At 44.9% G+C, this 24,930-nt stretch overlaps 1 protein-coding gene across 2 annotated transcripts in view; it reads left to right on the top strand.

Annotated features, from left to right (window-relative positions):
* Positions 1-24,930, top strand: part of ACADVL (acyl-CoA dehydrogenase very long chain) — a 137,008-nt gene that overhangs the window by 45,324 nt on the left and 66,754 nt on the right. For both annotated transcript variants that reach the window (XM_086946104.1, XM_086946103.1), the window contains 4 exons: positions 10,684-10,828; positions 11,309-11,438; positions 20,186-20,311; positions 21,639-21,837. In XM_086946104.1, coding sequence (XP_086802230.1) covers positions 10,684-10,828; positions 11,309-11,438; positions 20,186-20,311; positions 21,639-21,837 — 600 coding nt within the window. The remainder of the gene's footprint in view (positions 1-10,683; positions 10,829-11,308; positions 11,439-20,185; positions 20,312-21,638; positions 21,838-24,930) is intronic.

The raw sequence follows: 24,930 nt of genomic DNA, 5'->3' as shown, positions 1-24,930 counted from the left end.
CAGAGAGATGATACAAAAATAATTTACCACAATCCTAGGAAGGAATGCATAAATATGACCCAATTTGTGCACTTTTTTGCTATCTTCTTATGTTTTTGCTCTTATAAATGCTAATAAAATTGATTATAAAAAAAAGAATATGACCCATTTGAAAAATCATAACCATTTCCAAATGGGATTGTGGAGAAAAAAAACTTGACGGCCAGAGACAAAGGGCAAGAAACACTTCAACAGCCATGCAAACAGGTACTTGTAGAAGAAAGACACCTAGCATCAACAGGACTGCATTGTCAACCTTTCAGACTATGCCCCAACCCTGACAGAATTGTAAGGACTCTGCCACTATGGTTGCCGGGGTTACCCTGCGGTTCTCCTCCTGAAGGAAGCGATGAATCGGATAGAGTCCTGTCATTTCAATGGAACAGAGCCTAATACCCTCAGGAATCTAAGCAGCCTTCTAGCCTACGGGGTCTCAGCATCTTGTGCAGGAGACAATTCCAGTGCTTCCAGGTCAATTAGCATGGCCTCCCACTCCAGCGCGGTGGGCTGCTTCCTCAGCCCTCTCTCCTCCTCCCTTCGGAGAGCAGCACCCTCTGCTTCCTGGACATACACATGACAGTGATATCATCTGACATAAATTAAGAGGAGGGTTATTGAGTCACTCTACAACCACTACAGTATCATAGTTCAACGCCTGGCGAGAAAGTAGCAGTCGTTGTATTGAACACTGCCGCATATGCCCAGAAATCGCACTGTCTTCTTTAGGATAGAAGGCCTTATGCAAAAACTGCATGGAGAAGCAATTAAATAAACAAGCATTGGAAATGCAATAGGTCTCGCATTAGGAAAGTGTGAGCGATTGGTATTGTAAATGACACTTTTTTTTATTTATGTGTTGGTTTTGAAAATATCAAATTTAATAGCTTCGTCAGTTACAATGTCAATAGTTTTAACTTTCGCAAATGTGACACCTATAGCATTTGTAATGCAATGTGTGTTGTATTTACGTGACTTACATGTATTGATATTACAAATAACAATGGCTTTTAATTTTGTAAATAATTAATACTTAAATTTAAAAAATTGTAATTTATAATGGCAATAGCTTAAATGTTTGTCAATAAATTTTGTGAAGATTATGTTCAGTGTATTTTATTGTGACGAAAATCCTAGAAGATTGCATTTGCACCTACACACACACAGAGCCACACACACACACATATATGTGGTGGTGGTGGATCTGGGGGATGTGGTGGTGGTGGATCTGGGGGATATGGTGGTGGTGGATGTGGTGGTGGTGGTGATGGTGGATGTGGTGGTGGTGGATGTGGGGGTGGATGTGGTGGTGGTGGTGGTGGTGGATGTGGTGGATGTGGTGGATGTGGTGGATGTGGTGATGGTGGTGGATGAGGTGGTGGATGAGGTGGTGGATGTGGTGGTGGATGTGGTGGAAGATGTGGTGGTGGTGGATGTGGTGGTGGATGAAAAGGTGGCGCATAATTTGTTTCATTCACAATGTACAATATAATTTGCTTTTCAAAGCCACATAATAGCGCTGTCGGATAATTCGGCCAGGAGTTGCAGCATTTTGTCAGTCTCCTCCCCACCCTGCGGGTCATCAATGACATCGTTCAGTACCGGGATCTGGCCGAAAACAACTGACAGTGATTGAGGGGAGACGGGGGCGGCATGTGGCCAATTTGTTCAAAAGAGAAGAAAGGGTAAGCTAGAGCAGTGCAGGGTGCGCAGAGTATACGTGCTGGAGAGAGACTCAGTGCTCAAGGTGCTGGTCGGGGTGAGGGGGGCTGGAGATGTGGTGACAGAGGGGAAGGGTGGGTGAAGGAGCGCGAGCTAGTGCTGGAGAGAGTGGCTGGAGGGGGAATAGAGGTGTTGGAGATGTGGAAGAGAGAAAAAACAGCAAGCTACTCCTGGATGGCGAGCGTGGGAGGGGGGTGATGCTGGAGGATGGGGGGAGGTAATCGAAGAACAGAGCGACAGAAAAAAAAACAAAGTAAGTGCAAAAAAATTGAGAGGAGAAAATACCATTACCGGAGAAAGGAAAGGCTACAGTCTGAACCCGTGCTCAAGGGGGGAGGGGAGGGGGTCAGTGGTGAAGGGGAAAGGGAGATTGGAGTCGGTGCCGGGGAGGATGAAAGATAGGCGGGAGCAAGGATCCATGCATACTGAAATATAGGTGGCATGAACGAAGAAAAAAATTAACAACAATCTATCTTTTATTAAATTAAGCTGCTCGGAATGTTAAACCCTATTATCCACTACCACAAAGGCTGTACCGCTCCCTCCAGCTCCTGAGAAACATTTGAACACCAAAGATCCAGCATGCAGGCCAGCCACGCCCTTTACCCACCACAAGAGCAAAGAGAACTAGTACAATTGCACAACTCCACATCTTCAGAAGTGGGGGAGCGGAGAGAACAGGAGCACCTTTTTCGGAATTTACCTCGTGTTTTTATTTGTCCATTGTAGTTGCTCTGTGCGGCAAGAGCTACTTAATTTAAAAACAAACATTCCAATTATAGAAATATAAATGCCCCTTTTGGTTGCAACGCTAGCATTGCGACATAAGTATAGTTTTGGGTAGAGATTTAAAAGTATGTATGCAGCGATGAAAAAGTTCCACATAAAGCAGGGCGGTATCACAGAGCACATGAGCGCTTGTCAGCATTTCCTGCAAAATCACAGCTGTTTTGGAGAGTGCTGGTTCAAAATGTTAAAGAAAATAGAAGAGCCTTTCCTCGTCCTTCCTGGCCAACACAGGACAAACAACAGTTATATGCCTCTTGCTCCACCCAACGCATGTTCCACTTTTAAGCCCCTGTAGTGAAATTTCAAACATGAAGTCGATTGAATTAAATCCCCACCTTCAATGAAGGAGAAATGCGAGTCGGGGGGGGGAGGGGAGGAGAAATGCGACACGGTGGGCAGGGGAGGGGCGGAGGGGGAAAAAAAAAAACAAGACGGAGGGAAGGCAGAGAAGGGGAGGGGGAGGAGAAATGCGACACGGCGGGCAGGGGAGGGGGCGGAGCGGGGAGAGGGTGTGAAAGCAGCAGGGGCCTGGAGTGCGGCTGAGGGAAGGGGCGGAGCGGGGAGAGGGTGTGAAAGCAGCAGGGGCCTGGAGTGCGGCTGAGGGAACTGAAGAAATGCGACACTGCAGGCAGGGGAGGGGGCGGAGCGGGGGTGTGGGAGGAGTGCGCCTGAGGGAAAATACATGCAACGCAGGCGGCTGGGGGCATGTGCACGCGCTTTTAAGCTCAATGCGCATGCGCATTGAGCTTGAATTTCACGGGCACTGCAAGGAATCGCCACGATTCCTTGCAAGTTGGTTAAAGTCTGTTTAAGCCCCCATAGTCTCGCAAGCTCGATGCGCATGCGCATCGACAGGCAAGACCTAAAAAGGAAACTCCATAGCACACTCTGGGCCAGGTACCAGGAAACATAGCACACATGTGGTTCTTCATGGCCCCAAAGCTGCAAAAGGTAAACAACAAAGAGTGCGTTATTACCGATGCTAAAGGGGGGGGGGGGGGGGGGGGGAACAGCAGTGGCTGAATGAAACAGATGCCGAAACAATTCAGATGAAGGACCCCCAATTAAATTCTGGACTCCATTGATTTATTAAACGATCCGAATTCTACTGTCTCTCAACCACAAAGAACACTGCATGTAACCATAGCTGTGTATCACTGTTCGGCTCTTATACAAGAATGCGGCTAAAGACTTAGTAACGCCATTGGAGGACAGAACCCTCTTACCGACACTGTAGTCAAGTGCATGTCGTTCATTTTCGCTCCCAACTATTTTCATTTGGAAAGGACACATACCTTCAAAATATCCCTACTACAATGCAAACATAAGTGCCACTGCAGTTTAAGAACCTAACCATGACTCTGCTGAAGAGCACCTGTCTTCTTGTCCACGACAGCAGACCTTTGCAGTACCTCCACTGTAATGATTTGGAGTGCAGGGAAATTAGACCTCCTACAGCTCTAAGGTTTTGAGGTATTTCACCTAATCATCCACCTCAACTCTTCAAAAAGATTATATTACTCTGATACCTTCATCATAAAGAAGGCACACTGACTCAGACCACTATTTAGAGCAAACCAGCAGTTTGAGGCAGCTCTCTGAAGAGTGACCGTTTACACAGAAGTGCGCCACATTTAGAAGTCAAGCCATCATGCAACTTGGTAGGTTAATTTACAACCTAATCAACGCCCGTCACAGAGACAAAGTGAGGATTTTTTTTAGATCTGACTTAATAAACTATGAGTGCAACCACAACCACTGACAACCAAATTCAGAGAGCAACCAGGATCCCTCTGGGGAATCTCTTGGTATAGAAAGTAAAAGACTCAAAACAGAGTCTATAATGTCTTGTAGGACACTCCACAGTTGGATACCATTCCTGGGATTGGCAAAGATGTGCTACCAGTTCTTCAGCAAGATGAACAACTGTGAGAGGTCTGCACAAGTACAAACCTTCTTACTTTACCGATAACTACTCCGACTCAAAACATTTTTTGTTAGAAACAAATTACTGTGGAGAATGGAACTTGTCTTAAAAGAAGCGGTATCTGATAGAGACTATTAGCTGCCTTAACGTAGAATTACCCCCAGGCGTGAGACTGGATTTAGATTTTTTTTTTGCCACAGCATCCCTGCGCGCCGGGGGGGACGGCATCATGCGTACGTGACGTCAACGAGGTCACATAAGTCCCACCCCAGCGCGCCTACGTCAGTTTTTTTCTTTTCCGCCTGCAACGCGGATCCGGTTCATGCTCTGGGCATGTTTAGGCCTTTCCCTATTGCGTGTGCCCTCTCATTTTTTATAGTAATTCACAGCATTTAAGATTGTAGTATTGTCGTACTGGCAGGTAACTTTAAGATATATATATATCATAAAGACGTCCTGCAGCGGTCTGGCAGCAAAAGAAGACGAGGCAAACTTAGGTATAGTGATTTTATTTGCTCACAACCACTCCACCACGACGCGTTTCGGTGCCCGAAGCACCTTGATCACATGACACTGTTACATGGCGGGTGTGCTCAATTTAAAGGGCTCTTAGCCAATTATTGCATGCCAGATGTAAAGAAAATAGAAAACATACTAACAAGTTCAACTAACTGCATAAATGCATAAAAATTAATGATGACAATTCATGAGCAGGAATGTGCATTTGAAAGTATGGTCCTTGATGACCCATTTGAGAGAACCATAATATACAATAAATATAGATACATAAATACATTGGTATATATACTCATTTAAAATTCATCTATATACAACAAAGCAGCAATAGGTAAAATAAAAACCACTGTGCAAAGCTTTGCGATGTTAAAAAGATATATAAAGTGCAATAGGGTACGCTCTCAATAAATACTCATAAAATTGCATATAGTATTGCATATAAACATATAAATATGTGCATGTAAGTATAAATTGGTGTCATCAAGTTTTGATATTAATATGTCACTGAATACATAGTCATCATTAAGTTTGACTAGTTCAGTGTGGACACCCCTTGTGCCCGTAAAGAATTGTTAACATTCCTGCAAAAAAGATCAGATTGTCCATTGTGTAAAGCACTCAATGAGCTATATACTTGCCATATGGACAAAAGACTCAACTGTAAGCTGATCAACAAGTGGCTAAGAGCAATATAAGTGCAACCCAGTGATAGTAAAATCTGTAAAAATTACAAATTTAAAATGTGAGGTTTAAAATGTGATATTTGGCAGAGGCGACAGGCTATGTTAATGTTATTATATATATATATTATATTATATTAATCCAGCCAAAACAAAGTCGCTTCGGATCCCTGCCGCTTCCAGTGGCGGGCCTCGGGCTCTCGTGATAAAGCAGGTTTCACCTGCGAAACACGTCGAGGAAAAGCCGTTTTTGAAATAAACACGCTTTGCAAACTCGAAGTGGCCCGGATATCTTTCTTACAGGGAGAGTGTTGGGCTGGAATATATATATATATCCAACACACTGAGAGACCTTGTGGACAGACACCACATCTTAAAGAAACCCTGTTCTCAATGATTAATTAGTTCTCACCATTCCGTTAACACGGAGATGACAAGTGTGTAATATTTTAGTTTGGCTGCTCTCGTCTTACACTCTGAGATACTTGACATTTAATTGACTTTCCTCCTGCTGCCCCTGCTTACAGACATATTGCTATCCCTTGACATGCTATGTGACTAACTCCACCCTAGCCCTGTGGACTTCACATGAAACTGACAGTTCCATAGCAAACCGGACACATTAGCTAGGCTTGTAAGTAATTCTCCATTGTACTGCCTCTAAAGTGCCACAGATTTTGGCTTCAATCAATCAATCAGAGTACTTGTAAAGCGCGCTGCTTACCCGTGAGGGTCCCAAGGCGCTGAGGGGAGAGGGGGGTGCTGCTACTGCTCGAAGAGCCAGGTCTTGAGGAGTCTTCTGAAGGTGAGTAGGTCTTGGGTCTGCCGTAGGTGGGTAGGGAGGGTGTTCCAGGTCTTGTCAGCGAGGTAGGAGAAGGATCTGCCGCCGAAGGTCGTTCGGTGGATGCGGGGGACAGCGGCGAGGGCGATGCTGGCGGAGCAGAGCTGGCGGGTGGGGGTGTGGAAGCTGAGTCTGCAGTTCAGGTAGGCTGGTCCGGTGTTGTGGAGTGCTTTGTGTGCGTGGGTGAGGAGCTTGAAGGTGATCCTCTTGTCAACGGGGAGCCAGTGTAGGTCTCTCAGGTGGGGGGGGATGTGGCTGTGGCGAGGGACATTGACGGTCAGTCGGACGGAGGCATTTTGGATGCGTTGGCTTCATACAGGACTTTACTCCACCTCAACATCACTAACGTAAATAAACAGATGGTACCCAAACCTGCTGCTCTCTTAGAGGTATCAGTTTAATTGTCCTAGCTTTGAGCCTGCCTACCTTCATTCATTATTTACAACAAGGGGTGGTGAGGGACAGAGTCTCTGAATTAAGCAGAAAGCTCTCACCCAGTCAAGAGATCAGGGCTAGATCCAACACCGTTTTTTAGCTCACTGCACCATCCCAGTTTCAGAACCTGGCTGTATGCAAATTAGTCTGTTCCTGTCCCAGTGCATGATGGGAACAGGGCAAACCAAACTACAAAAGCCAATTCTTACACTGGGAAGGAAACAAGCTCCCGGGGACCGGTTTCTGGCATTACAGCCGTCTTCGGCCCGGTTTGCTTGAATCCTGATGGTGCAATGAGCAAGGGTCTCACATCTGAGAATACCCTTCCACGCTTAGGGTGGACAAAAATATTTACAACAAGGGGTGGTGAGGGACAGAGTCTCTGAATTAAGCAGAAAGCTCTCACCCAGTCAAGCGATCAGGGCTAGATCCAACACCGTTTTTTAGCTCACTGCACCATCCCAGTTTCAGAACCTGGCTGTATGCAAATTAGTCTGTTCCTGTCCCAGTGCATGATGGGAACAGGGCAAACCAAACTACAAAAGCCAATTCTTACACTGGGAAGGAAACAAGCTCCCGGGGACCGGTTTCTGGCATTACAGCCGTCTTCGGCCCGGTTTGCTTGAATCCTGATGGTGCAATGAGCAAGGGTCTCACATCTGAGAATACCCTTCCACGCTTAGGGTGGACAAAAATATTTACAACAAGGGGTGGTGAGGGACAGAGTCTCTGAATTAAGCAGAAAGCTCTCACCCAGTCAAGAGATCAGGGCTAGATCCAACACCGTTTTTTAGCTCACTGCACCATCCCAGTTTCAGAACCTGGCTGTATGCAAATTAGTCTGTTCCTGTCCCAGTGCATGATGGGAACAGGGCAAACCAAACTACAAAAGCCAATTGTTACACTGGGAAGGAAACAAGCTCCCGGGGACCGGTTTCTGGCATACTGGTATACTCGGACATGAGTCCCTTTCTCACTGCTCCATCAGGATTCAAGCAAGCCGGGCCGAAGACGGCTGAAATGCCAGAAACCGGTCCCCGGTAGCTTGTCTCCTTTCTGGTGAAGAATTGGCTTGGTAGTTTAGTCTGCCCTGTTCCCATGATGCACTGGGCCAGGGACAGACTGATTTGCATATAGCCAGGTTCTGAGCTGGGATGGGGCAGTGAGATAAATAACGGTGATGGATCAAGCCCTGATATTTGGACTGGGTAAGAGTGGTCTGCTTAATTCAGACACTCTGTTCATCACCACCTCCTTTTCTAAATCGTTTTTGGCCACTATAGGCGTGGCAGGGTATACTCAGACATGAGTCCCTTTCTCACTGCTCCATCAGGATTCAAGCAAGCCGGGCCGAAGACGGCTGAAATGCCAGAAACCGGTCCCCGGTAGCTTGTCTCCTTTCTGGTGAAGAATTGGCTTGGTAGTTTAGTCTGCCCTGTTCCCATGATGCACTGGGCCAGGGACAGACTGATTTGCATATAGCCAGGTTCTGAGCTGGGATGGGGCAGTGAGATAAATAACGGTGATGGATCAAGCCCTGATATTTGGACTGGGTAAGAGTGGTCTGCTTAATTCAGACACTCTGTTCATCACCACCTCCTTTTCTAAATCGTACCTTCATTCATTGACACTAGCTGGAATTGTGACTGTCTACATTGCAGACCTTCCATCAGAGGCACAGGCTCACCATGTGAATAACTGTTGGCCCCCGCCCCCCACCCCACCTTGCAACTCAGAAGTATGCGCCTAACGTGACTGATTCTGCCCACGCCCCTCTGGCCTTCCAGTGACACTGACTTAATATGGGATTGACTGTGTCCCAGCGCCCTCTGATATCAAATAGCCCCAGCCTAATGTAAGATTAACTGTGCCAATATGAGAGGGAGTGAGTGAGTGAGACACAGACAGACAGACAAGGCGTTTCAGCCTTCTGTTGGACCATAGAGCCCTTTTCGATTAGCCCTTCTATTTAAACTCATGTGATCGGCCTTTTACAGTGTTTATTCCTTAAATAAACAACTAGAGCAGACACGCTCATAGACCGTTTTCAACACCCAATACTTTGCCATATTGCATATCTTTCTTCTCCTCAGTAGTATTGTATAGTAAAGTACTTGAAATTCTATTTGCATAACTGCAAGGTATTCGTGAAGAAATCTTATACATATTTGAAAAACCTTTTTTGTTTTACTTTTTTCCTTTCTTTTTTTCCATGTTATAATTTTTCAGCATTTCAAAACCAGTTCCTTACTTATATTGAATAAACCTCTCTTGTTTATTATATTGTAAATATACAGGTCCTTGTTTCTTAATTTCATGTCATGAAAGTAGTTTTTTCTTTTTTATTGATATGGATAAAGAAATGCCATAGTTCCATAAAACTGTACCATATTTCAGGTCATTTTCTTCTCTTACTGTAAAGTACCACCATATCTTTCTCCTGTAGTTTTCATCGTTTAGCTACGTACTCATTATTCCCATTGATCCAATAATAGATATTTTCTAAATTGCGAGTGAAAATACATTTCTTGACTTTAAAAGGCCATTAACCAAATGTGTGGAAATTTCTGTAAAGTACTGTAATTATCACTCTATTAGAAATTTGACCTTTCAAAGACTGCTTAACTTGAATCCGAGAGTGCTTAAATGTTTTGAATAGATGAGCCTATTGCACATTGTTCTATAAAGTGCACATGCCATAATTTAACTCATCTATCCTTTTAAAACCAGGATAAAACGATATGGTATTTCAGATATACAAAATACACCACCTTTATCTATTGCACTAATCCTACTAAGGTGCTGTATTATAAAGGTGAGCATGCTTAAAGTGCTCATACATACAGTACCATGATTCTAATTTTTTTTTTTTTTTACAAAAGACAGTACAAAAGTTCTTAATCTTTCCTATCTGAAGTTCAGGTGCATTTAGCTACCTTTTTAGTTGGTTCAACTGTAGTAATATATATGTAAAACAAATCCCATCATAAAAATCTGGCATAAATATGGTAGAAAATATTCCAATCATGCCTACCTACTATGGTGGTAAAAGCAAGATGGATGCAAGATGCATGAAGAAATTGATTTAAGAAAACAGAATTGAAAAGTTGTCAAAAAAAACATGTTGACTAATCTAGGGATTACATTTTTATAAATGAACGTGTAGTTCAGCGACCATTCTGTCCAAAAGCGGCCTCTGTTCCCATTAGTATTAATCTTTATTTCATTCTTCTTAAGTTAAATTGTTAACCCCTCGTTCTCCAATTTTTGTTTTATCCCAAAATAAGTTAGTATTCTGGCTTTATGCTTTTCTACAAAGTGTTCGGCAATCTGATAGGTATGATCTTGATTTTTGATTCCTTGTAAGTGTTGTAATATTCTCAATTATACTCTGTTTCTGGTACATCCAACATAAGATTTTACACATGTGAGTTAGATAACATAAACCACAAAGCTTGTTTGTAATTAGCAAAAATTATCAGACAGAGTGGGGGTGACCATATAAAAAGGGCACTTTCCTACACCGCTCCCTACTGTAACCTTTATCAGCACGTGACCTGCTGCTCTCTGTCTCGGGGATACTCCAAACACAAACCTTGGATCAACCCTAGTTGGTTAATATCCTGCTTCTCCCAGACACATTGGGAAAGCTTGCTAGGATAGTGAATGTGTCTGTTTCCCTATATTTGTAAATTTGAAAGTACTCAACTTTTTCCTGTCTCTCGTGTTTTTTGCAGTACGCCCGACTGGTGGAGATAGTGGGCATGCATGACCTTGGTGTGGGCATTACCCTGGGGGCCCATCAGTCTATTGGCTTCAAGGGGATTCTTCTCTTTGGGAACAAGGAGCAGAAGGAGAAATACCTTCCCAAGCTGGCCACAGGTAAGGAGGGTTTCCCAGTGGATGATGGTAGAAAAATGGGAAAAGGTGGCAAGTCTTCAGAAGAATGACTGCAGCGTGTGCGGGTCAATAGAAGGATAGAGATTTGAATATGCTCTGACAAGGGTGATCCTGAAGAGACCACAAGCACGGTATTCACAAGGGGAGAGTGATCTAGAACAAAAGGAGGGAGGGAAATAGGAACAAGTGAATGGGAACAGCCTGCTCCGATTAGGAGGGGAAAGCCTGCTATAGCGAGGAAGGAGGGCCTGGTTTGGGTAGGGACGGAAGATCCTGCTCTAGGCAGAAGAGATGTCCAGTGGTGGGTGGAAGAGGCAGAGATCCTACTGTGGGTAGGGATGGATTTCCTGCATGTAGCAGTGTCTGAGGATTCAGCACAGAGATCGATGAGCGAGACGAGCAAAGGACACATCTGAATCGCTGAGATTTGTTGTTTGTGACTCTCTTGCTCTGTTTCCACAGGAGAGACAATCGCTGCATTCTGTCTGACGGAACCTGCTAGTGGCTCCGATGCCGCCTCCATCAAAACCACAGCAGTAAAGAGCGACTGTGGCAAGTACTACACCATGAATGGAGGGAAGATCTGGATCAGGTGAGAGACCACCAGGTCCAGTGATCTGACACTTCTACAGAGCCAATGTGATTGCAGGCTTCAATATTTCACAACTTTAAAACCACGACCATATGAGACAGAAAATATTTCACAATCACCTGGCTTGTGAACTTAGGATTGAACAGAGGTGTATCATTAAATGTGGTGCTATTGTGAGCTCATGGTACACGTTTCACATGGACTAGCTAAGCTGTGTTGGGTTTGAATTCAATGTTCCGTCTCGTGTATTCTGTTAGATGTTGCATGCACCTTTTGCTTCAGCTCATCTCGACATTTGTGTGCAACCTTGTCCAATGTACACAGTTATGAGTGTTGTTTAATGTCGTGCTAGCTGATAGCCAGCTGTAAGGAACATCTGACCTGTTTTGTTTTTTACAATTATTATTTTGATTGAAGTTTGGACTTGCAACAATAACAGTTACAGCAAAACATGTTCACATATTAACAGTTTCCATCATTGTACATTCAAGACATAAGCCTATCGCACATTTACTATACAATGTTTTTTTTTTTTAATAAACTTAATTTTTGCCATTTTTTTTAAGACAATAAACAAACAACAAGATCCCCCCCCATCAGCATCAAAACATCATATATGCACATTGACAGACTCATTAAGGCACGGCTGGTTGACCAGAGGTCACACTGAGATACATAGTTACTGCCATCTAGCTTAGCCCTGAGGAGCAAATACCTGCCCTGAATATCTGCCTCCACATACTGGGGTGCAAACGGTACCCCGGGCGCCACCCATATCCGCACCCCCCTAGCGTATGAGGAATAAGAGGAATGGAACACCTGACCCCGCCATTTCCTCCCAACTTCTGTGCCCCTTCCTGTGTAAGATGAGTCTCCTGCAGACATGCAATTGACACCTTTATGTCTTCGAAGCCAAGATAATACTCTGTATTGTTTTGTGCAAGTACCAAGCCCTCTCACATTCCATCTCACAAACTTGTAACTCATTGTCTACTATGTGTCCCACCTCCCCCCCCGTACTACACTCTCAATGTTTCCCCAGTCCCATGCCCAATGTGTCATACATGCGATGCCTACAACTACCTCTAACAACCAACCCCACCCACGAGCAATATACTAGCAACAACCTCAACTGCTGATATTCCCTTCCCACGCTGGTGCCAGGTCGTACACAGCTTCCCCATCAGTCTCCCTTACTAACCTACGCACAAAACCAAAAAGGAAAAAAGGGAAGACAACTACCCCCCCCCCCGCCCCCCCCCCCCCCCCCCCCCCACTCTCGACTCCCCACCAGGCCGCCCATCAGGACCTAATACTAAACCCCCCACCCGGCTCTTACAATAAAGGAGAACGCCATTCACACAGCCCCTTGAGCCCCACTCTCTCCCCCCTCCCCCAAGCTTCAGCAACTGAGAGCGCCCCTTCCCATCAGCCATAACCCCCTTACTGTCCAGCAAGTGTCCAGGACTATACAATGTTACTGGTGAGCAACCGCAAAGGTGCACCACAAAATTCTTCAAACAACAATATTATGACTATAATGAATCGCGAAAGATGATGTTTTATTGTCTTTCAAAGTTATTTATTTTCAATAATTAACACCATACAGCCTATACAATGTTACGGTCATAGAGAACAGTCAAGTTTTGTTACTGTGAGAAAGTGGCTCTATATATCCTGGACCAGAATAAGGTACAGTGTGTATAGAGTCCACAAACCCCAGAGGTATAACAGAGGTTAAAGTCAGGTCTGACCTTACTCTCAAAAGTGGTAGCTTGGTCGCGCAGTAAGGCAGTACCAGAGGACAGTGTAAAGTATTTGTTGTACACACTCAGTCAGCAAAAGGTTTCACACCCTCAAGAACTGAACTCCAGGCCAATTGTTTTTATATCAACAGAAGTAGTTGTTTTATTTTTAGAACCAACAGGTATAAAAATATACTTTTCTCGAGACGAGTACTCTCATGTAATTACTTTGCAAAAGAGGCAATAACTTTGTGAATACAATAGATACAGGGGTTGCAGTAGGCAACACAAGTCTAAACACACTTTAGAATTGAGCTCAATGGGTTTTCATCATATAAGTACAGTTGATTACTTTGTAGATTACTTTTGTAATTCCAGGACTGGCTCCTAGATTCAGTCCTGGGGTCTAAGCTGAAAACACTTTCAGGTATTGCATTGATTTTTCAGGAATAAAAAGCTATTTTAAAAGTTCGCACTGAAACTTTTCAACAGAAATCTGGCAATGTTATCCAATGGGAGAAAATTCAGGTTGCTGGTAAAGTACGTTCTCGTTACTTTTGTAATCCAGTACTGGGCTCCTGGGGCATCAACTTAAAACAGATAAGTAATTATGTTTCAGTATTTTGTATGATTGTTAAAGAATATTTCTAGTTTTCAAAAGTAGACAGAAGAAATTCCATAGAAAAGCATACAATGGATTCCTATGGAGAAAATACAGGTTACTAGTAAACCCGCTAGGTATTACTTTTGCGGTTCAGCACTGGGCTACAATGTACAGTACTGGCTCCTCTCCTGGTCACAGGTGAGTATTTCGGAATTCGGATTTCGGATGATTTTATAGTAATATTTCAAGTTTTCAAAAGTAGACACTTAGAAGATTTTTCGAGTCAAACCAGTCAATGTTATTCAATGGCAGGTAAGTGAGTTACCGGTCTCCTGGTGAATACTCGACTTGTGAAGTTGTGGTTCCGGGCATAGACTTAAGGGTCTCCAAGGGTCAGGTAGGTACAGTTGGTTCACCCTCAGCGGCCGGGTGCAGAGGTAGTTAGGCACAATGTTATCCAATGGGTGATAGGGGGCCTCCGGTTACTGGCTAGCAGGCCACGTGTGGGAGCTGGGCTCCTGGTCACTTGTTTAGGACAAAGGGGGAAGCAGGATAGGACAAAGGTGGCACAGCCAGCGGCACTCGGGCGGCTGGGTGCAGGGTGCTTTTGAGCCGTCGGGCACTCAATGTTATTCAATGAGAAAGGTAAAAGGCAGACAAAGGCTGCAGGCTTGGGGACAGAGACTCTTCAGGGGCGACCACCACTTCGAGAGGTAAGTTGGGATCTTGGAGCACAGGTAGGTACCCCAAAGGAAGGCGCAGGGGGTTGCAGGGGTGTCTTTCGGTGTCGGAAAAGCTTACCCTCGGCTGGTCGCGGTTGGGGGGGCACCTGGTTCTGAGTCTGCAGGCGTCGTCTGGGTCGTCGAGGGTCTTTGGGCACTGGACCTCGGGTCCCAGTTGCCAGGGGGACGTCCTTGTGGTCTTGGATCACTTGGGCAGGGGCCGGGCTCGGCGGGTGCAGAGTGGGCTGGTCCAGAGCTTCCTGCTTGGCACCAGAGGTGTGGTTGCAGCAGAGCCTCTGCTGATTGGAGTCACAATCTTCGAGAGGGTCAAGGCAGGCAGGTCCTCTGGGTGTCCCAAGGTTGCTGTCGCCAGGATTAGGCAGGAGCAGGTTCCAGGGTCGACAGGCAGGTAGGGCTGGGGCCAAGTCAGTTGTTGTCGTCCTGTTGTTAGCAGCTGCACGGCGGGTCTTCTTCTTCTTGATCTTCTTTCTTCTTTTCTTATCGGGATCTGAGGAAGGAAGGTTCAGGGAGCCCCTAAATACTGAATTTAGGGGCGTTACAGGTAGGGCAAGGGCAGGGACCAATAGGTCCCTGTCCTGGGGTCGGTACACCCCCCTAGCCTGCTCCTCTCCTGTAGGAGAGGGGCAGGAGCCTAGCTGGGATTGGGCGGATCCCCATCTTCAAGATGGCCGGAGCCCGGGGTCGTGCTTCGCCTCAGGACTGGTGGGGCCAGTTGCTGGGTACAGCAAATGGTCTGGAGAAGCTCACAGAGGCAGCATGCCTTTGAAGCTTCCCCCTGCCCAGCCTGGGGGAGGAGACCTAGCACCTCGCCCAGGATGTGCATTGTTGCAGGTCCAGGAGAGTGGGGGGCTCTCCACCCAGGGGTGCAGCAACAGGTCTGCTGTTTGGCAGACTCTGCAGCCACTCAGCCAGATATGGATTGTAGGTTAGGTTTTCATGGGGCATCTTTAAGATGCCCTCTGGTGCATTTTACATTAAATCCCACACTGGCATCAGTGCGGGTTTAATGTACTGAGTAGTTTGGTACCAAACTTGTCAGTCTCCAGTGTAGCCATTATGGTGCTGTGGAGTTTTTAATGACAACCTCCCAGCACCATATACTCTTAATGGCATCGCTGCACTTACAGTGCCCTGGAATGGCCTTGGGTACTGTAGGGGAACAGGGCTCCTGCACCTGTGCCCACACCTCTGGCATAGGGCACCCAGCTAGAGGGGTGACTGAAATATGCCAGGGCAGTGGGTTCTCTGGGCATGGCACACAGGGATGTGTGCCATGTCAACTCTTTGTCAACTCTTTGTTTAGTTCTGTTTAGTTCTGTACTTAGGCACTCAGCCTGCAAACGCAGTGTGTGGGTGCCAGGGTACAGGGCCCCTAAGGGTTGCACAATAAATGCTGCAGCCCTTAGGGGTCTTCTCTGGTAAACATGACCTGGGTACCATTTACTAGGGGCTGATAGGTGGCCAGAGATGCCAATTGAGTTTGTTTTAACACCGTTTTAGGGAAGGAACACAAGCCCTGGGTACCTGGTTGGCAGGAACCCAGGGCACACTCAGTCAAAGCACACCAGCAGTTCAGAAAAAAAGTGGGGGCATACCAATACAAGAAAGATGGCACTTTCTCACAGTTACACATCATCTTCCATCTAACCTGTGTTGAACGGATGTACATGGTATTGCCTAATGTGTTGTGAGTTTGTGTACTGGTGTTTGGAAGGGATTGCTGGTTGTAATGACATGCAACTATGAGATGTACCTGAATTGCTTTGGATGCATGCTTAGTGTTCTGTCCAACATGTCCTGCTAGATGCAGAGTCTATATGTGAAGATGTTCTGTGTACAGATGCACTGGGTGCAGGGTTGGTTCTTGGAAGAAGACCATCTGAAACATAATGCAAGCCACACACTCCCAGGTCCATTAGAATTCACCCAGCTAGGCTAAGTTAGGGTCTCCAACCTTTTCTGTTGTGAGAGCTACTTCTGATCCATGATAAATATCGTGAGCTACTGAAGGCGAAGCAGCTCACGCATTGTTACCAGACACCCTCAAGCCGAGCTTTATTGACTTTAAGCCTAATGTCCATAGAACCAGAGGCTAGGGTTTGAACAAAATACTTTACATGGGGCACTGACAGTGGGAGCAAGATGCCTTCTGTGTAAAAAAGTTACACTTTGAAATGGGAGTAAGTTAAAATGCAGATTTAACTTAATCATTAGGATAACGTTTCATTTTAATTTTCTACCATAAAAAGCTTTCAGAAACATCGTTTTGTTTTGTTCTCACACTCCAATATTGAATTGACAAGGACGTATTTTAAGAGTTAAATACCTCACTGCATCAGTTCTTCCCCTCTGAGCCCCAGGTCATGAATCTCACTACAGCACTGCTCATTACCAGGCCCTGCTATCTGAAGCCTAGAGATAATACTATAAAATAAACGCAGCCTTCCCTTACTTTCAAGAGAAAAATGTCACTCTGTGCTATTTTAAAAATGCACTTAAGACTGTGAGCTACTCTGAAGGGGTCAACGAGCTACTGGTAGCTCGCGATTGACCGTTTGGAGACACCCAAGCTAGGACAAAATAGTCAACCTTCAAAGCTTGGCTATAATCCTACCCACCAAAACACGCGAGCATGGCACATTCAGACAAAAGAAACCCAGCATGCGGGACCAACTGGACTTCTGACAGCTGCTCTATGCCCATTACCTTCGGTCAAAATATTGTTTTAGTCTAGTCAGAGTGGCCTCCGTTAAACAGATAATGTAAGAGTAAGTAGTCATTTAATATCCATCCAGTTGGCAAATGGTCACTGGGTACCCCATGATAACTGTGTCCGCTCAATATTTTACACCCATCTGCTCAGGAGCACCTAACAACTTTCAGTCTGCCTTTAATAGACTTATTAGTCCTCCCAATTTTGGACACTTTTTCTGAGCCCCTAAAGTATCTAGGCCAAACTAATTTTTCATAGTTGTCCTCTGCTCTCCGTAGGATTCTGTGCGTCACATTATCAATAGGGTACCCCTGTTCAATTTTCTTTCCTCATCGTCCACTATCTTATGTGATTACAAGGGGAACGAGCTGAAACGGGCAAGGGAATTTGACTATCTGTGTAACCTGATGGGTGCCATTGACCTCTGAGGCATGCGTCTCTCATATATGTATAACCTGGGGTAGCTCTGCAGTCTAAAGCCAGACAGTAGATATTCTGAAATATCAGAACCACCTGGTTTCTAAGCTTTGAGAACAGTTAGTGAGGGCTAGCTCTGCTGTTTGAGACAGAAGCTTGAAAGATTCTTGTAAAATGAGAGATAGCTGTGCTGTCTTAACAATAAACTTGTAATGTCTGTGTTCTTGAGAGAGAGCTCTACTCTCTGAATCTGGAACTTTTTGATCTAAGGCCAGAACATTTTTGTAACCTTAGCAGTAGCTCTGCAGTGTCCTGCGCTTCTAAAATCAGAAGAAAGGCTCTCCTGCCAAAGGACTGAGCTTTAACTATCTGATAGCTCTGCTGTCTAAATGTGACTGAGAAAATGTGATCACTTCCATCCTGGTAGAGTAGAGTCACATTAACAGACATGAGTGTCTTGGGCACATTTTCTGTGTGGGCCCCTGGTTCCAGTGTGCGTAGCTATCGATGGAAGACCTTGTGGGGAGGCTTTCTGTGGAAGTACTTTGGTAACTTTTTAGGTGGGATGCCTGCAGTCCCCTCAAAAGTCTGCAGTGGAGGAAGGAAACTGGTGCAGCAGTGAATTCTTGAATTCACATGCAGTTCTTATCTCAACCACATAAGGCCACTGCAGTGTCCATGGCTGCAGGAAATGGAGCATTAATCAAAAAGCCTTGATTGCTGCAAGCCAAACTGTTTATTTTATTTGTAGACTTTTGTATAGTATAAACTTGGCCTGAAGGTCATCCGAGCGCTTCAGTGTTTGCATAGTAGGAGTTATATGGTTTACATATTATATATGAGGGTAAACATGAGGCAAAATATCTGTACGTAAACAAAACCTAAGAAGACATTAGGATCAGTAGCTGATACATGTTTGAGGTAGAAGCAGCTTATACATATGTTTTACCATTGCACAGTAGCAGTACACATTTTGTTGGGCATAAAGACATAACGGCAGTAAGTAAACAAAATATATGAAGGCATTTTAGAGGGAGAAAAAGCTTATAAATATAGATGTTTTAATGGCGCATATTAGCAGTACACATTTGGGAAGGCATATAGACATAATGGCAGTACGTAAGTGAAATATATGAAGGCATTAGGAGCAGTAGCTAATCAAACTAATTACGTTTTTGAGGCAGAAACCTCATACACGTATAAAATAATGTTTTAACCGTGCCTAGGTAGATTTACACGAGGTTACACTGGGAATAAGTAAACATACATAGAATCAAGTGGGCTGTGGCGGGCCACAGATTGGGTGGGAGAAAAGTTCAGGGGGATCTGGGAATGGGCCTCTTGGGGTCACGGGATTGGGGGCATAAGAGTTTTCAAATAGATCTAGGTGATGAGGCTTAGTCTTGAATTTTGTGGGCGTTAGCATGGATCATCCAGAAGCTTTAGGAGGGTGGGTTCAAATATTGGTTGAGGGAGGAGTTTCAATGTTGTCTTGAAGTGAGGGGAACATTGATTGTCGTGTAAGTCTTGAGGTAGTGCGTTTTCGGCTCCAGGTCTATTCCCAGGGAGACTGAGCAGGAGCAATGTTTCTTTTTCTTGAATTTAGGCAGAATCGCAAGAAGGTTGTTTGAGCTTTGTAGAGGTCTCTTTTGTTCAGCTTTTGATAGTTTGAGTGGTAAGTTGGTGTGTTCATATGGAGAGCTTTGTGAGTGATGCATGCAGTTTTGAATATAGCTCTCGCCTCTACTGAAAGCCAGTTGAGCTGCTTGGGAGTGCGAGTGATGTAGTCATGTCGCCTCTCTCCTGCTAGTAACGTAGCCACAGCATGGAGTGTTGCTTTCAAATGGGCTAGGTATGTTTTTGGGGTGCCCGTAATCGCTGCGTTACCGTAGTCCAGCTTGGGGAGGACGGGGCTTGCACCATTCTCTTTAGGTCATCACTGTGTATGAAGGGTTTGAATTTTTTGAGGTGTTTCAGCAGGTAAAGGGCACTTTTTGCAGAGGCGTTAATATGCTCCTTCATGCTAAGATGACTGTTGAGTGTGATTCTCAGGAATTTTTCACAGAGTTGGACAGTTTGCAGTTTAGTGCAGTAATGCTGATGAGCCAGCTAGCTGCGGGAAATTATTTTTACATGGAGTGGATGAGATGGTATGTGTAGGGTATAGCAGAGGTAGTGTTGAGTAGAGTATTGCCCTTAGAGATGACCCAACTGGAAGGTGTCATGCAAGTTGTATTTTTCAGTGTGAGTTATGCAAGCACACGTTTTTCGATGGTTTTGGCAAGGAAAGGGAGGTTTGTTATGGGTCTGTAGGTATGTTCATTGAGGGCGGTGTCCGTTTTTCTGATATGGGGAGTTACGTGGCCGAGTTTGGGGGGAGCTGGCATGGATAATGGTGATATTCACTGCGGCTGTTGTTGTGCCACCTGTACACTTTAGTGCATGTAAACGAAGGAGAGCAAGAAATGTGCGAACAACGTTTAAATAAGATCATGCCTTACATATTGTTTTGGTTTTCTATTCAGCAATGGAAGCTTGGCTGAAATATTTACTGTGTTTGCCAAGACACCAGTGAAGGACGAGACCACAGGGGAGATTAAGGACAAGATTACTGCCTTCATCGTAGAGCGCAGCTTTGGAGGAGTCACAAGGTGAGTGTTGTGCTGCTTCCCCCTCTTCCTGCCTGTCACCATTCCTTCCTGTGACGATGGACTAACCAGTGGATTTCTGCATTATCCATATCAATTTCTTTCATGTTTGCAAAACCTTTTTTCCCTCCTGTGCTGCTTTTGACTATCTTCTCTCTTCTTGGTAGGGTGGACCAACTAGTAGGGCTCGATACGACTCATCTGTATTCCTCTGTGCAACAAGTAGTGCTTATTAGAGTGCAGCCTGATAAACACCAATGTCCTGTGACTTTGGTCCTTGTGAACATTACAAACAAGGCGTAATTTAAAGCTGTGCACGCCGATCTTCACTTCAGAAAACCTGAGATTCTGTCTCATGCCTGACACTTGTAGTAGCTTTTTGCATTTGCAGAAGACCCCTTGCTGACTTGCTCTCTGAATTAGGTCCTTCATAGTTTGTTAACCATTTTATCCTTTAAAAGAAGCTGCCTCACTCGCGCCATTGCTACCTTACACCACAGCTTGCTTGACATTTTGGAGTGTATACTGGTTTGTGCATCTGAGATACAATCTCTTGCCCTGGGAGCTCAATGCTGAGGCTGCCCCTACTGCTTTGTGCCTGCTTCCCTGACAGCCTTCAGTGAGGAGAGGGTGAACACTGTCTTGAACACAGACACCTCTCAGACGGCTCTGTTGGGGAGGTGAAACAGCTCTGATGTAGAGACTCTAAGGTTGTTTGTGAACTGATGGTGAGTGCACATATTGCCAGCTCAAAGAACTAGTTTGAATTGCAGCTCATAGGAATTTAGCTGGAATTATCTGTTTGTAACAGGGCAAGTGCCCTTCTGGGTCCGAGAATACAAGTATCTGTGTTACTCCCTGAATATGACTAGCCCATTTTTGCTGTGTAATGGATCCTAGTACAGGCGAGTGACTCTATGGCTAGCAGGCTAAGGGCAATAGTAGGGTCCTATAACTAGGCTGCTCTCTTTTTATGGTAGCTAGTCTGTTGTGCTCCATCCGGATACCACTGGGATTATTCACACAGGCTTTAAAACCTGAAAAATACAACATTACTTGTAAGGAATTAATGTCCGGTAAGCTGAGCTGCTGAGCTTTTCACAAAATGATGGATTGAAGTAGTTCTAACTGTGGGTAGGACGTTCAGAGTTTAAATGGCTATCTAGAAGCACAGGAAGGCCAGGGGTATAAAAGCGCGCAGAGGATGTAACCAGGCATCTTCTCTACATTTGCTTGAGCCATATTTCTTAAGCCATGAACTGTTCCCTAACCCTTGATTCCTTTCTTTTCCCTTGACTCCATCCCTTTTCGTGCCTTTGCCATGTCCCAGCGGCCCCCCAGAGAAGAAGATGGGCATCAAGGCCTCCAACACAGCTGAGGTTCACTTTGACAACGTCCGCGTCCCAGCAGAGAACGTGCTGGGACAAGTGGGTGGCGGCTTCAAGGTGGCCATGAACATCCTGAACAATGGTCGCTTCGGCATGGCAGCAGCGCTTGCCGGCACTATGAAGGCGGCCATTGGCACAGCGGTGAGTCTGAGAAGAGGTGAGGGTGGGCACTGATTCTGGAAATGTACAGTGTCAGAATGGTGTGCTTCTCACTTGTCTTTTTAACAGGTCGCTTGGTACCTGGTCCAGTCAGTGACTAGATCTAATCAATCTCCTTCCTGCACAAAATACATTGCATGTAACACAATTATCAGATTTGCACTGAACCCAAATATGTTTTTCTTAAGGCATTTCTATAGTTGCATACCCTCTGCCTTACAAACACTTATTAATTCTTTGTTGTCCAAAAATGTTTTTTCCTCTGGCTGTAATATGTCTTCTCCTGGCGAGAGGATTTGTACAGACAGAGAAAGGTTTTGATTAAGACTGCTCAGCATCTGGCTTAGATGGGTCTAGGGTGCTGGGTACATGTTGGTCATTGCAAAGAGCTGCTGGAAGTGGCCAGCAGCCATTCCTTAGTCACTGGACCTCAGTTTCAGCCTCGTTATAGGCTTGATAGAAGGGTTTGGCTTTCAGAAGAGTATAGAGTTGAGGCCAGCTGTTCGGGATGTGCTGGGCATTGAGAACCTAGGGTTCTAAGAACTTTTTTGGTTATTAGAGAAGGTTTTAAATGTGGGCATGTGTGTTACTGCGGTGTTAGTACAAAGAGCAGATGGTTCGTGGCTACTAGCCTGGAGCCTGGAAGGACATTGATTATCTATCCAAACTTTAACAGAAGTGTAACGTTAGTCCAGAACTTGTTGCTGTAGAAGTAGGGGAGTAGAGTGAAATGCCATAGTAAAAAAAACACTTGTATACAGTAATTAGTACATCACTATGAAAGTCGGGAGTGGGGACAAAAAAAGTGAAAGAAAATGGTTTTGTAGAAGGGATTGGCTATAGATGATTTACTGATCTGTGTAAAAGTGGTAAGTAAGTATTTTGTTCAGAGTGGACTGGTCTGTCCAAATGCCATCGATTTTGTTCTGCCGCACAGTTTGCTTTATGGTCAGAGATCTGATGATCAGAAGTGGGCGCTACTTCCTGGGCAATCACACTATGGTTATGCTTGTGTGTTGAAGTGCGGGCCACAGTCGACCTTCACAACTAGAATTCTGACTGTGTTCGGTTGTCCTGGTGGACAATATCATTGGCCATTGCAATGGGATTCATCTGTCCTTCGATCCTCCAATGACCGTGATTTACATTTTGGAACCATTCAGATATGAGAAGTGTTCCCTCAGCCAGCGGAAGAGATAGATTAGGCAGTTTGTAATGTTATTTTTGTCTGGCTTGGGGGTAACTGCTCCGCTTATGGTTTTAACTGGTATTGTTTGATGGGCAGCATTAGGGGTTTTATGTAAATGTCCGTTTTTTTTAAAGAGCTCGCTAATATTCATAGGTTTTGGCAGTGTCTAGACTCACAAGCATACAGCCTGGGGTTCATCCATAGTAGTCTGTATCATTGGCAGGGCCACTAAAATTATGCGATTGTGCGTCTGCAGCAATTTTTGCATAATTATACATTTGCCACGTTTCCGTCCGTCACTTGCTGCATAATCTACAAATAAAAAAAAATTAAAAATTCTAGCTCAAACAGTTCAATGTTACTAAAAACGCAGTGCCATGTGTGGTAGCGCAGTGTAAGGCCCTTTTGCAAAGGTTCACTGGTCACCTTTATGTAGCTTATTGCTATGTTTGGATGTTGGAACTAATGAGTTGCAACTAATGCCTATACAGTGTTTGCAAGTTTGAAAATGACAAAATAAAGAAGTACTAGTATCCCAAAATGTGCTGCACAGTGCTGTATAATTTGCCTGTTCTTGCCGTATAATTTTCTCAACCCTGCCGCATAATTCCAGTGACCCTGATCATAGGATTAAGCAAATGAAAGTCTTTTTATTGCATCTATAGCTGGACGGTTGGGAGCAAGAATGAGATGAGTGCAAAACTTATTTGTAATTTAAAAAAAAAAAAGCAAACAAACCAATGCCCTAAGGGGACTCGCCTTCTCCTGCCTTGCTTAAATAATGGAACTGTACACCACCATTCTACCCATCCCATAAGCCGCTTTCAAACTTTAGAGCTATTTGAAAGGTATGACACAATCCAACTCACTCAAACATCAGTCCTTTCAGCTTCACTCAAGCTAGATCATCCTGTTAAAGGACTGATTCCAATTTTGCGATGACTGTAACCTAACACAATGAGTATTCACAGAGCCCTAGCACTAGCTAGTAGCTTTGGAAGGGATCCAATCATTCTTCTGTGCTCAAGATCCACATTCGTACTGTACAGGTCTGATTTGCTAATCATTTTTAGGAGGAGTAGATGTGCGTTTTCTGAATACAAATTCACAAATAAGATGCACCGCTCACAGAAAACTATTTGCAAATCAGACCTGCTGTCTTCTTGCCACCACACTGCGGATAGATCAGTAAGGATCTAGGCTGTCTCCTAGTCTTCATATAAGGAAGAGGTCCTCTCTGGCCTCCAGTGGAGTCTGACACATTGTTTCACATTTGTGTCCAAGCGTGTCCACACTCGTGTGATAACCGGTTATGATGCCAAAAGAGCCCTCAGAAAGCATCTCTACCCTGCTCTTGCAAACACAAATTTGCTAGTGATGGTCCCACCCATAGAAGATTTCATCATGAGTGGAAATGGTACAAACTCCTGTTTATTCCCATACCCAGATACCTTACAGCCTCTTTTGCAGTAACTGTTCTCTTCCCCATTTACCCATTTCCAGGCACTGATCTTTTCTTTTGTCTCGCAGTTGATGTCCATGCTCTCTTCCCCTCCTCAGTCACTGCTCTTTTCTTTTGTCTTGCAGTCAATGTCCCTGCTCTCTATCCCTCCTCAGTCGCTGCTCTTTTCTTTTCTCTTGCAGTCAGTCCCTGCTCTCTTCCCCTCCCCACTCACTGTTCTTTTCTTTTGTCGCTCAGTCGATGTCCCTGCTCTCTTCCCCTCCTCAGTCGCTGCTCTTTTCTTTTGTCACCTAGTTGATGTCCCTGCACTCTTACCTTCCACAGTCGCTGCTCTTTTTTTTGTTCTCTTGCAGTTGATGTCCCTGCTCTCTTCCCCTCCTTAGTCGCTGCTCTTTTCTTTTGTCTGTCGACGTCCATGCTCTCT

The sequence above is a fragment of the Lissotriton vulgaris genome, chromosome 12 (assembly GCF_964263255.1).
Source record: "Lissotriton vulgaris chromosome 12, aLisVul1.2, whole genome shotgun sequence".
Lineage (NCBI taxonomy): Eukaryota > Metazoa > Chordata > Amphibia > Caudata > Salamandridae > Lissotriton > Lissotriton vulgaris.
The sequence above is the reverse complement of the archived record's forward strand: the minus strand, read 5'-3'. Positions and strand labels throughout refer to the sequence as shown.